This window comes from Eurosta solidaginis, chromosome 5 (assembly GCF_040869045.1).
Source record: "Eurosta solidaginis isolate ZX-2024a chromosome 5, ASM4086904v1, whole genome shotgun sequence".
Taxonomy (NCBI): domain Eukaryota; kingdom Metazoa; phylum Arthropoda; class Insecta; order Diptera; family Tephritidae; genus Eurosta; species Eurosta solidaginis.
In genome coordinates this window covers 221,062,531-221,075,487 of record NC_090323.1, presented here as the reverse complement: position 1 = coordinate 221,075,487, position 12,957 = coordinate 221,062,531, and the positions used below count along the sequence as shown (strand labels likewise).

The 12,957-nt window shown below is 34.4% G+C and overlaps 1 protein-coding gene across 1 annotated transcript; it reads left to right on the top strand.

The window, feature by feature from the left end:
- The first annotated feature begins 360 nt into the window (after window positions 1-360).
- LOC137233672 (uncharacterized) lies at window positions 361-10,682 on the top strand. Its single transcript, XM_067756906.1, has 2 exons — window positions 361-895; window positions 10,145-10,682. Exons 1-2 carry the CDS (start codon window positions 559-561, stop codon window positions 10,195-10,197), a joined length of 390 nt encoding a protein of 129 aa, XP_067613007.1. The 5' UTR covers window positions 361-558; the 3' UTR covers window positions 10,198-10,682.
- The last annotated feature ends 2,275 nt before the right edge of the window (window positions 10,683-12,957 follow it).

The window sequence follows — 12,957 nt, the reverse complement described above, 5'->3', positions numbered from 1 at the left end:
GGAATTTTGCCGTCACATTAACATATGTTCAAAATACTTACATTTTTCAAATATAGATGACGGTAATGGGGCGTCCACGTCGATGCCAATACACAAAGGAATAGCAAGGGTAAAAGTAATATACAAATGTGATAAAAAAAATTAAAAATTTATCCTGACAAAATATCAATACTTGTTCCAAACTCGCTTTGACAAATAGAAATATTTGATAAATGATCACTTTACTGATTCCCACATTTCCCAATTATTTTGGACTCATTTTAAATTCTTAATATATGAGCGCCATAAGCATGTTTGAGGGGTAGCTTTGCTTGCTTAAATATGTATACCTCAGTCGCGATTTGACTGCGTGAACGATCAGAAGTGTTTCTCTGCACCTGTGCAAATAAATAACAACAGCACCGTTAACTCGCATTTTTGTTCTCATTGTTTGCATTCCCATTGTGTTTGCATGCATTTTTCTTTGTATAATTTTGTTTTTTCTTTCCAAAAAACAATTGACCATTGAAGTAGCCAACAACAAAGGCACCGTTTGGTGCTAAAAAAAAAAAAACAAGAATGCTTGACGAAAACAACGATTATCCAGACATACAATGGCAAAGCGTACCAATGGGTAAAAAACGACCACATGGAAGTTCACCTCTAAATTGGAAAAGACCAGCATTTCTCGATACACCTGGAACATCTAGTAGTGCCAACCGCTTTGACCTGCTAAGAGATGACCACAATCCTGACAACGAAAATCATAAAAATGCAGCTGCAATGGAAGCTTCTAGTGAGGAAATTAATGATGATGCTAATATGAACAATAACATTGAAGGTGAAATCATTGTTAAGCCGCCGCCAATATTTCTTTCTGATGTCAATAATATTAGTGGCATGATGTCATATATTTGTAAGTGTATCCAGAAAGACAGTTTCAGTTATAAATCTCAAAGAGATGGACACGTAAGGGTTCTAGTTAAGTCTGTGAATGCCTATAGACAATTAGTAGATTGCTTAAGAAAAGATAGCATTAAATTTCACACTTACCAGTTAAAGCAAGACAGGGCATTTAGAGTTGTTGTTAAAACTTTGCACTACTCTACTCCAACTGAATTCATCAAGCAAGAAATTGAAAATCTAGGTTACCAGGTGAGAAGCGTTAATATAATTAAGAGTCGTATCACCAAGGAGCCTTTAAATATGTTCTTCATTGATCTTGAGCCAAACAACGAAAACTCTGATATATATCGAATCAAACATATTGGCAATGCTGTTGTCAAGGTGGAACAGCCAAGAAAAGTGAATGACATAGTGCAATGCTTTCGATGCCAGGAATTTGGGCACACCAAGTCCTATTGCACAAAAAACTACAAATGTGTGAAATGCTCCTTAGACCATCCTACAAATGACTGCCCTAAAAGTAAAGAGTTACCTGCAAAGTGTGCTAATTGTTTTGAAAGTCATGCTGCTAGTTATAAAGGTTGCAGGGTGTATCAAGAATTGGTAGTACGTAAAGATAGCCCGTTACGTAAAATACACAGCAAAAAAAATACAAATCCTTTCGAACCAACAAAGTTTCAAAACACAAACCAGCATGAGAGCCAGCCCACATACGCACAAGCGCTTCAAGGCAACCATGGATCCAAGGACGACAATCCATTTGAAAGAATAGAAACCTTACTTGCCAAGCAATTTGAATTAACAAACAATCTCTTAAATATGATAACTCTTTTAATTAACCAATTATGCAAATAGATTTACGTATTGCAATTTGGAATGCCAATGGTCTTTCTAACCACAAAGATGAAATAAAAGCTTTTTTGAAATCAAACAATATTGATATTATATTAATATCTGAAACACACTTTACTAATAGATCTTTTCTTAAAATACACGGATATGACCTGATTTATGCAAATCACCCAGATAACAAAGCTCATGGAGGATCAGCAATAATCATAAAAAGCAGCATTAATTACAGGGTTATGCATAGCGTGAGTAGCAACGCTATACAAGCTGCTTGCATCCAAGTGAAGTGCTTACACTTTGACTTAAGTTTATCAGCCGTGTATTTTCCACCAAGATTCTCTATAAATTGCAAAGAATACTGGGACTTTTTTCAGAAACTCGGGACAAGATTTATTGCTGGTGGTGATTACAATGCCAAACATCCCTGGTGGGGGTCAAGACTAATTAATCCAAAAGGCAGACAACTTTATAAGTGCATAACTGATAATAATCTCTCCACGCTATCTACAGGAAAACCAACCTACTGGCCTTCTGATCCTAGGAAGATTCCTGACCTACTAGATTTCATTGTATACTCAGGTATACCCCAGCACCAATTAAGTATAGCTGAAAGCTTTGACCTCAGTTCGGATCACTCGCCAATTATTGTAACCTACAACTCCGTGTCCATAAAATTTAATTTCCCTTACAAGGTTATTACATCGAAGACTGATATTACTGCGTTCAAAAACTGGCTTGAAAATAATATTGATATAAATGTGTCCCTAAAAACTGGCACTGAAATAGACCTTGTGGTAGAAACTTTGACCAACAAGATACATGAAGCCGGAATGTACTTTACGCCACCACCAAAAGAAATGACAAGAAGTAGCGAGTTTATATCAGCAGAAATTAGACGACTTATAAAACATAAACGAGGTTTGAGGAAAAAATGGCAAACAAGCCAAAGTCCTGAGGACAAAACAACGCTAAACAAGGCTAGAAACGAGCTTAAGCAACGACTGGCCGAATTAAGAAATGAATCAACAGCTGATTTCCTAAAAAATCTCGATCCCTTTACACATGATTTTGAATACTCCCTTTGGAGAGCTACGCGATATCTAAAGCGTCCTACTAGAAGAAATGTTGCCATTAAAGACAACAATGGAGTTTGGTGCCGGTCAAATGAAGACAAAGTGGAGGCATTTGCACAACACCTCTATACAGTGTTCCAACCCAATCCCAATGGTGATAGAATAGACGAAGAAATTTCAAATTTCTTAGATGCGCCATGCCAAATGAGTCTTCCTATAAGCCGTATTAGCACAATAGAAGTAGAACTAGAGATTAAAAACATTAATAGCAAAAAATCACCAGGATACGACAAAATAGATGGAAAAACTTTAAAGGCCCTGCCCCAAAAGTGTATTCAACTATTAACGCGTATATACAACGCAATTCTAAGACTTGACCATTATCCAACGCAGTGGAAATGTGCAGAAGTTATCATGATACAGAAGCCCAATAAACCTGAAAACATCACGTCTTCATACCGACCGATAAGTTTGCTGGTAACATTCTCCAAAGTATTTGAAAGAATACTTTTGAGAAGAATGTTACCAGTACTGGACAAGAATAATATAATACCGGAACACCAGTTTGGGTTTAGAAGGGGTCATGGAACAGTAGAGCAATGCCACCGAGTTATCAACGATATTACAGAGGCACTGGAAAGCAAAAAGTACTGTACAGCAGTTTTCCTTGACATACAACAGGCTTTTGATCGCGTCTGGCATCAGGGAATTCTATACAAAATAAAGAAAATACTACCGGCTCCGTACTATTTGTTACTAAAATCATATTTAACCAACCGGCAATTCTATGTTGTAAATCAAGGCGTAACATCTAATATATACTCCATAAATGCTGGTGTGCCGCAGGGCAGCGTGCTGGGTCCGGTATTGTATACAATATTCACTGCCGATTTGCCCGTGTTGGCAGATGTAAGCATTGCCACGTATGCTGACGATACAGCTATAATTGCAACATCACTGACACCAAATGACGCGTCACTGAGTATACAGAAAGAGCTTAATGAAGTAGAGAAATGGCTGCACAAATGGAAAATTAGAGTTAACCCCCAAAAATCTACGCATGTAACTTTCACTCTTAGAAGAGAAGACTGTCCTCCTGTTAATCTTTGTGGGACTCAAATACCACAAAATACGACAGTGAAATATCTTGGCGTACATCTTGACAGGAGGTTGACCTGGAGACCGCATATAAATGCCAAAGTGAAGCAACTGAACCAAAAAACAAAAAAGATGTATTGGCTTCTTGGAAAAAAATCGCAGCTAAGCCTGGAAAATAAAGTAAGAATCTATAAAGCAATCCTTCAACCGGTTTCGACTTATGCGTTACAACTCTGGGGAACGGCAAGTCACTCAAACGTGGAAATAGTTCAACGTTATCAGTCGAAAACTTTAAGACTCATAACAGGTTCTCCTTGGTTTGTGAAAAATGAGGAAATACATAAAGACCTCAATATACCTTATGTTAAAGAAGAAATATTAAAATATAGCAAAAAGTATGTTAATCGACTCGACTACCATTGTAATAATTTAGCCATAAATCTCCTAGATAATAGTCAAAGTACACGAAGACTAAAACGAGTCCATGTATTAGATTTACCAAATGAATAGTATAAGAGATCCTAAAGTAAAAATGGTGTATAATGGTTAGTTTCAGTGGATACTAAACCATTTCTGTTAAGACCTAGGTTAAAATTACAAAATTAGACCATTTGCTTATTGTCGTAAAGATAGATTGCAAATAAAAGAATACACAAAAAAAAAAAAAAAAAAAAAAAAAAAAAAAAAAATATGTATACCTTATAAAGATTCTCGAAGCATTCAGGATTCTGGAGTTCAATATGTGTCCGAAAAATGTGAAAAATATCAGCCTCAGATATGTTATCAACTATGAGTCTGTTATGACTCAAATTTGATGAAATTATGAACAAACGAAAAATATTAAAATTTAATTCAATTAATACTAATTGTATTTCTATCTTATCTTTATGGGAGCTTTATTACACAATTTAACAAAAGTTCTTCCTAAAAGCCCTGAAATAGTGTCACTATAGGACTCAAAATTAGCAATATATTAGATCAATAAGGTCCATATATGATATCGGGATGATACCAGTATAAGAGGCAAAATATGAGCTGCACTTCAGGCTCAAAAATGAGTTCATAATGAGTGCACGGGATCCAAAATTCGGATGCCTTTTGGACTAATTGTTGAATCCGAATGCTTGCTGGGTTGTTTGTTTAAAACGAAAACAATTTTTTTTTATTTTCAAACGACGTATAAATTTAATTGCTGAATTGTAATGCTCAGCAGACTCGATTCAAATGATTTTTAAATATCCAAAAAAAGATACAAAAAGGAATATTCCGGGTATATTCCTGGTATTTACCCATAAAAATGCTAAATACTCGGTAAAATCACATCTCTACCTATACGTAAACATTAGGTGAAATATGAAACCTCTAGCTGATAAAAAGGGGAAGAAATTACGAAAAGTTTTTGATCTCACCAATCAGTTCCGGAGGACATATGCTGTATATACGACCGACCTAATCGATTATCTGAGACAACAATATGTGCTATATATGAAAGCATTTGGTGAAATTTGAAGCTTCAATCTGATAAATTGAGGAAGATATGACAAAAATCCTCTTTTTCTGAAAAATCGGTTGCATGGCGGATATATGTGGTCCGATCAGCCCGGTTCCGAAAAATTTCTTATTGACAAATATAATCGCTCACCAAATTTTTCACGATATTTAAAAAATGCAGGGACCAGTTTGCATTCAAACTGATAGACCGACAGACAGACAGACGGACATGCCTAAATCAAGTCAGCTCTTCATCCTGATAAATTCGGTATACTTATTGGTGGGTCTATATCTTCTTCTTAAGGAATTACAATTTTTAGATTGGTGACAAACTTAATATACCATTTCATTTTCACGAAAGGTTATAGAAACGATAATTTGCTGCTAGTCAAGAAATCTAAGTCAAATCACACCCCTATTCCTCCTACGGTTGCAAAAGTTTGCTTACTTTGGTTTGGCATCAAAATAAATACATATATATTAGGCCGGGTCGATTTGTGGGGAGGCAAAAAATCGCCCATTGCTCTGTGAAAATCATATCGTAGGGATCAAAATAAGAAACTTTGCCGAAGGAACCATACTTCTGAAACGAATTCTGATGTCCCCCCTTTGGGTCGTAGGGGCAATTTTGAAAAATCCCACTTTGAAATTCCTATGCTTTTTCTTTTTGGAGTTTATCTTAATCTTTAGAAATTTATTTAGTCAGAACATATGTAAATGAAAAAATGAATTTAACTTAGAAATAGAAAAGAAATTAAAAAAAAATTATTAGAAATTAGCGTTTTTACAACCCCCTTTTAAAAGCAAGGCATCACTGTGATTCATTTGCATGTCGTAAACATAGTTGTGTGGGTTTTTTATTCAACCGTTTTAAAAAATGAAGGTATCACTGTACACAATTGCATAACATAAAATTGCTTGTGTTGTTTTTTTTAAGCCACCACAAGACACAGCAGGTAGAATTGAAATTGCCCCTACCCAAAAGTTCTACCCAAAGGGGGGGGACATCAGAATTCGTCTTAGAGGTATGGTTCCTTCGGCAAAGTTTCTTATTTTGATCCCTAGAATACGATTTTCACAGAGCAATGAGCGATTTTTAAATCGACTCGCCCTAATATATAGATATTCGCAAATATGTAAAATTTAAAAGAGGATGGCTTTTGAGGAATGACTTAATACCACTGCCCAGCTGACAATTGACAGATGCGCCATTGGACGTTAGCAACAGTGTACGTAAATAAAAATAGCTGAATGTGTTTGAATATGCCGTGGTAGATTTATTGGTTTGCAGTTAAAAAATATTAAAGGAAAAACTTCCATAGCTGGCTCTCAAGCCATTCGTAAACTAAATGGATGACAAAAATCGATACAAGTATGAACGAGCAAAGGATTTCAAGTTAGGGCCAAGCTGAACATAATATACCCAGCTGTACGGACTCACATTTATATTAGATATACAATTAGCGGCGAATAAAATGAACTTTAAACGATATTAATTGTAGAATATACTACTAATATAGCTACAAGTGACATCTTCCATTAGAGGATACAAAAACGCCACTGTCCTTAAAACAATATTGGTAAAAAAATTTCGGAAAAGTTGAGTGCTTGTTCGACATATAACGTTAAAAGTAAAGTTAAGAGGTAAGTTAAAATTAATAAACATTTTTTTTAGTTATACCTACTTTGCTCTTCTATATGAATACTGGTAGTAAATAGTTAAATTCCACGTACATACATATATACAGAATTTGAAAAGTGAGCACCATTTCCATACAATTTTGTCCGTTTCTACAGATAACCTTTAAAAAAAGAATGTAAGGCGCGATAACCTCCGAAGAGATCTAAGGCCGAGCTTCTCTTCCAGTTTGCGTCGTGCTCCTATTGATTTTCCCTACAAATCGGCCGGACGGGACCTACATGTTTTATGCCGACTCCGGATGGCATCTGCAAGGCAGATGAGTTTTCACTGAGAGCTTTTCATGGCAGAAATACACCCGGAGTGCTTGCCAAACACTGCCGAGGGGCGACCCCGCCTAGAAAAATTTTCTTCTAATTGAAAAACCTTATTTCTAAAATTCTGATGTTGCTTTGCCCGGGGTGTGAACCCAGGGCATACGGTGTGGTAGGCGGAGCACGCTACCATCACACCACGGTGGCCGCCTTAACCTTTACTATTACAAATATTTGCATCAAACAACGTGGAAATTACTTAATTATTTTTTCGGTTTGTAATTGATATTAAAAAAAAATTACACAATCCGCACACAACTATGATTACTGTGGGACGTGTTTCTGATTTCAAATTCTTCATCAGCTGAATTTTTGGACTATCCACTCAGCCATATATACATATATTACGATGCATGCTTTGTTAATTGTGTCTTAGTATTTCCTTTTCTGTTGTTATTCCTTTTATACACAATTTGGTTCATATGTATAATATATGTTTTCAAACCAAATTGTATGGAATATTTTCAGGTGCGTTCAAAAGAACTAAGTAGTATTCGTCTTTAAGCAGTGCGTTTTTAACAATGTTTACGTTGCCGCTATTACACCAATGCTACATCAATATTATTTATATATTTTTAATTAACGAGACAGGCTCATATTGTTTTATAAATTTTTTTTTTTTATTGATATTAGAAAAATATTACAAAATTTGCACACGGCCATGGTTACTACGACATGTTACTGTATTTCACTTTTTTATTACCTAGCTCTTCGACTTATTTGTTTCGTTATTAATATTTTAGAGAGTTTAATAAAAAAAAGGCGAGGACTCGCCAATTTTGATAATTTACACTAAGTGTAGAAATAAATGAAAAATACCTACCTGTCAAATATTCAAGGAATTTTGATCCATGGCAAAGCTTTTAAAATTTTCTTCTCTTAGTGTGAGCGCTGCCTCCCTCGTTTTCTAAAATTTTATCAAACTTTTTTTTTTTTTTTCATAATAAAGTCAACCAACTAGTCCATCGAAAAGTTGTGGACTTTTTCCTTTTTTCGCGATTTTAGATATCGAAAAATAGTTCGCGGTTGTCTTTCGATTTCGGCCATACTCAATACAAATGTAGTCTTGGTTCAGATTATTTAGTGGAACGAATTTCCTAAATATATCTACGTTTGTACTCAAGCTATTTTTTTGAAGGGATGGACGGATGGACATGGCCCAGTCAAAATCCATTTCGGTGCTGATAAAATTTATATAAGAACGTCTGTATCTACCAATCCTTTATATCATTGCGCACAACCGTTATTCGGTCAAAGTTATAACACCCTTGTGAACGATAAATGCTGGGCACAAAAATAAACAGTTCCATAATTCTGCCACTGCAATTAATCTTTTACCCAGATCACTTATTTGACTTTTGAAGGGGGTTTATCGAATTTTTGGAAAATTAAGCGAACAAAATGTGGGTTCGTTTTGATATTTAACCTTATTGATATAACTTACGTCTGTGAGACGTACGTCATTTAAATTTTGCTCTAAGTCTCCCACAATCGTAAAGAAAGAACATTCTCATTCTCAATTTTCTCAGCTACCATTACCAGCTTGTCAGTGGGGTGTTTTTCAGTAGTAACTTTTTTTTGATGAAATATATACGATTGTTTTTTAAAAATACCTTATCTTTTACGCGACTGTGTGACATGTCTAATTTTGAATGCAATTTTTGCCTAAAATGGTAGTTTTAGCTAAGATTTTTTTAAGTGTAGTTAAAGACAGTTAATTCATTCAATTGAAGTACAAAAATTTGTATTTTATTTAAATTTTTTTGCTATAAACTGAGGTCCTTCGAAAAAAAATGATTTTTGTATGGAAAAGTCCAAGACAAGTCAAACATAATTTTTAATATATTAAAAAACAATATTTTTCTTTAAAAAACATTCAAAACATGTGAATATATATCAAATAAATGATAAAAAAAAAGAACAAAAAAAAATGCAAGTTTTTTTTACACCTTTAAGGTCCTTAAACTTGAACACGTCTCTCAGATGTACCTTATCTTTCTAGGGTAAAAAAATAACGTCATCTTTCTAGGGTTAATGAAACGGTATTTGTTTTAGTTATTGATATTAGAGAAAGATTGCAAAGTTTACAAACGGCGATGTTTACTAGGAAATGTTTCACTTCTTCATCAGCTTCTCGGGAGCTGAGTATTTAACTCGTATTTGCAACATCCAATGTTACTAAGCTCTTGATAGCGCGCCTACACGTATCCACACAATTAGGTTAAAAACGTATAGAATTAGTATGTACCTAATGGTGTTTAAAGGAATAGCAACAAAAAGGAAACACTTCGAGTTTGCAAAGCGAGCGGGAGGGCATTTGTATGGCTGAGTAGATAAAGGCATCTGCTTTTAGACTGGTAGAAAGTATGAATGTTGGAGATTTCGAGTTCAATACTCAGCTTCCGAGAAGCTAGAAGATGAAGAAGTGAAATTCAGAAACAAGTCCTAGTAATCATCGCCGTGTGTAAACTTTGTAATTTTTCTCTAATAGCAATAACAAAAACAAAATAATCACTAATTCAATACAGGTATTTGTTTTATTTCGTTTTGGAAAGCGGATATTGATTTTTTTTTCGCTTATAGATGAACTTAACATTAAAATGCTTCACTAATTTTACACCCTGTAGTTTCGCGAACACTTGAAATAATTTAACGCTTTTGGCCATAAAATTAAAATAACCTTTTATGCTAAAAAACTGCATTTTCAAAACCAATTTTTTTTTTTATCTTTTCAGGTAAGTCGCATGTTAGCTGCCTTTTCAGACGACTTCTTGCCTTCGGTTTATAATAGTTGTTGAGTTAATTGGATGGAATTAAACTTTCATTGAAAGGTTATCGAAAAGTAATTAAATTTATTGGAAAGCTTTATTACGCGCTCAACTTCAGTGAATTGATCTCTCAACGTGACACTTATGTAATAGAGGTGAACAAGACTAAAAGACATAAATAATGATACAAGATGGATTGTAGAGATATGTATGTACATACATTGTACAATATATGGATTTCGTTTAACTAGAGGAACATAAAAAATAGAGAAGTCTTATAAGTAACACTGTCCTTCCAATTCGATTCTTAAAACGTTTTAATAATCTTCACTTGTTATGTTTATGCACCGGTGTTCGTTTTGAAAATGTTGCAGTTATGATTTTGTGTGCTTGTTGGTAAATTTTTCTTAATATAAACATTTATATTCACATATTTACAAATAAGTACAACTCGATGTAACATGTATTTACCTTAAGGCCTGGAGCGGTGTCAATATATACCGTTACATAGCGGTAGAGAACTTTGCCAAAACCGTAACATAATATAACGACAGAGAAATAAATATGACTGCCTTCATGACAGTAAAAATTCGATTGACCACATTTTTTCCTGGGATTTAATCAAAGCGGCGAACATTTTGTCAAATTTTTGTATTAATTCATAAAAATAATAAAACACACGGCCGGTATCATGTTATGCGATCACGTATCTAAAATCAATTTCACTCAAACGATAACTGATCGAACTATTCATAGCAATCGTAGCTACTTTTTCACATATTCCCTTAATACGATTTACAATTTCCGAGCTATTACGATTTGAAAAATTGATATCGATCACGATACCGGCCCAAGTTTTCCTTTCTATTTTATCCAAATGTGTGAGCTTTGGAAAAATAACAGAAGAATACCATTAAACTAAAAAAAAATATATATGCGAAAATTAAAAAAAAAAAAAATTATTTTGAATCGCTGACTATACCTTTATGAAAACTAGTACTTAAGTTTTCCTAATGAAAAATGCTTCCTTTATCTATCACTTATTTGTATGTGTATGCCAGAGAAACTTTATAAAAAAGGGATCAAAAAATTTCTCATATTATTCTTTTGCTAATAAGATGTTATATATCTTCTCAAATTGCCACAACAATAGTTCCTTGGTTCCTTTTTTAAATGATCACATTTTTTTTGCCATGGCCCTTGTGCTACGGCTATTGCAGGTGATTTGCTCAAACTTATTTTTTGGATTTTGGGATACCCATTGGTGCTTTATATTTGTAGAAAACTTGCAATTTGTGTAATCTGCGGAGGTATGGCAGGTTGTCTGAAATATTTTCTTTTTAGCATTCCAAAAACTTAATAAAATTTTTCAATTATAGAAAAAAAAATTATTGTTCTGGACTTGAGCTCGAATCGAACCTTAAATCCTTTATCAATAGGCCTATAAAACAAAAACAATTGCTAATATACCGAGAGCACATGAGAATATAAAACAAAGTAATTGACAATAAGCAAACCCAGCATTATCAGTGATTTGCAACAGATGGCGCAACGCTGATTAAATATGTATAGTTGGTAAGAAGGAATAGAAGTAGCAATTTGTCAGTAAAAAAAGCCACCTCTCTATAGCTAAATGGTTAGCGCAGCGTGCCTAAAGTGTACTGATGATGAAGGCTTAGTGCCCTTCGAAATGGATCTATCTGCGCAGATATGGCAGGTTGTCTGAAAATTTTTCTACTTAAGTACTTTTCCAAAAATAAAATAAAATTTTTCAATTATAGAAAAATAAAAAATTAAAACAATAACTATCATTAAAAAAAAATTACAGTTCTGGCCTTGAGTTCGAATCGAACCCTTAATCCTTTATCATTAGGCCGTTAAAACAAAAACCGTTATTTTAATTTTTTTATCTTATGAATATGGTGAAATGATAAATAGTATACAGAATGGAAAATATCGAGTCTGGCAAATAATTTTTGTCTTTTCTCAACATTTCGATTGACGCATGGCGCGCATCAAAATGATTTTTACTGCTGTACGATAAAATTATTCCCTGCATTTCTCACTATATATTCGACGCTCTTCCAGACCAACGGGTTTATATCAGGTTTATTCCTTTCCATTTTCAGCTATTCACTCAGCAACTTCTTCAAGCGCTGGCTGGGAGGGACGTTTCTCCCTTTGAACCTCCGAATATATAACCCATGTGTTAACATCAGCCATCATCATGTCACGTTAAACGATTTTTTTCCACCATTTGCTTGATTTTCTGCTTATGTTATGCTAATGCGTTGCTTGATCTGATAAATCCATACTACTTATTATTTTGCGGTATGTTTTTACGATGTGAGTAAATGAAAACACTTCACCAGTTCTATCTTTCATTTCTCTTACAAAAGTGCTAATTTAAGATGAGTGGCAGTTACTGAGCAGCATTACCTCTTTGACGTCGCGTCACTATTTCCCAAGCCTCTAGTGAGTGCATGCAATGATTTGCATTGACATACACCTTGAAAACAAATTGGGACATATTTCGTAGGGAGTTGAGAGACGCGAAATATTTTTGTCGATTTTGTATACCCCGTTTTCTTAAAATATACGACTCATGTGGTGTGGTCCAAAAAACAAAAAAACACAGCCAGGCGCGTCCCACACGCAGCTTCTTTGCATGCAGGTTGTTTGTCTATGCCACTCATTCGAGATATAACACACGTCACGCAAGGGATTTTCCTCTGCATTATTGGATAAATCGTTATTGCCAGTGCTTTTCTTTCACTAGG

Excerpts from the sequence above, each read along its gene's own strand:
- LOC137233672 (XM_067756906.1), top strand. The coding sequence starts at position 559 with ATGCTTGACGAAAACAACGATTATCCAGACATACAATGGCAAAGCGTA. Across the intron at positions 896-10,144 it reads TGGCATGATGTCATATATTT|GTAAGTCGCATGTTAGCTGC; the intron begins GTAAGTGTATCC and ends TTATCTTTTCAG.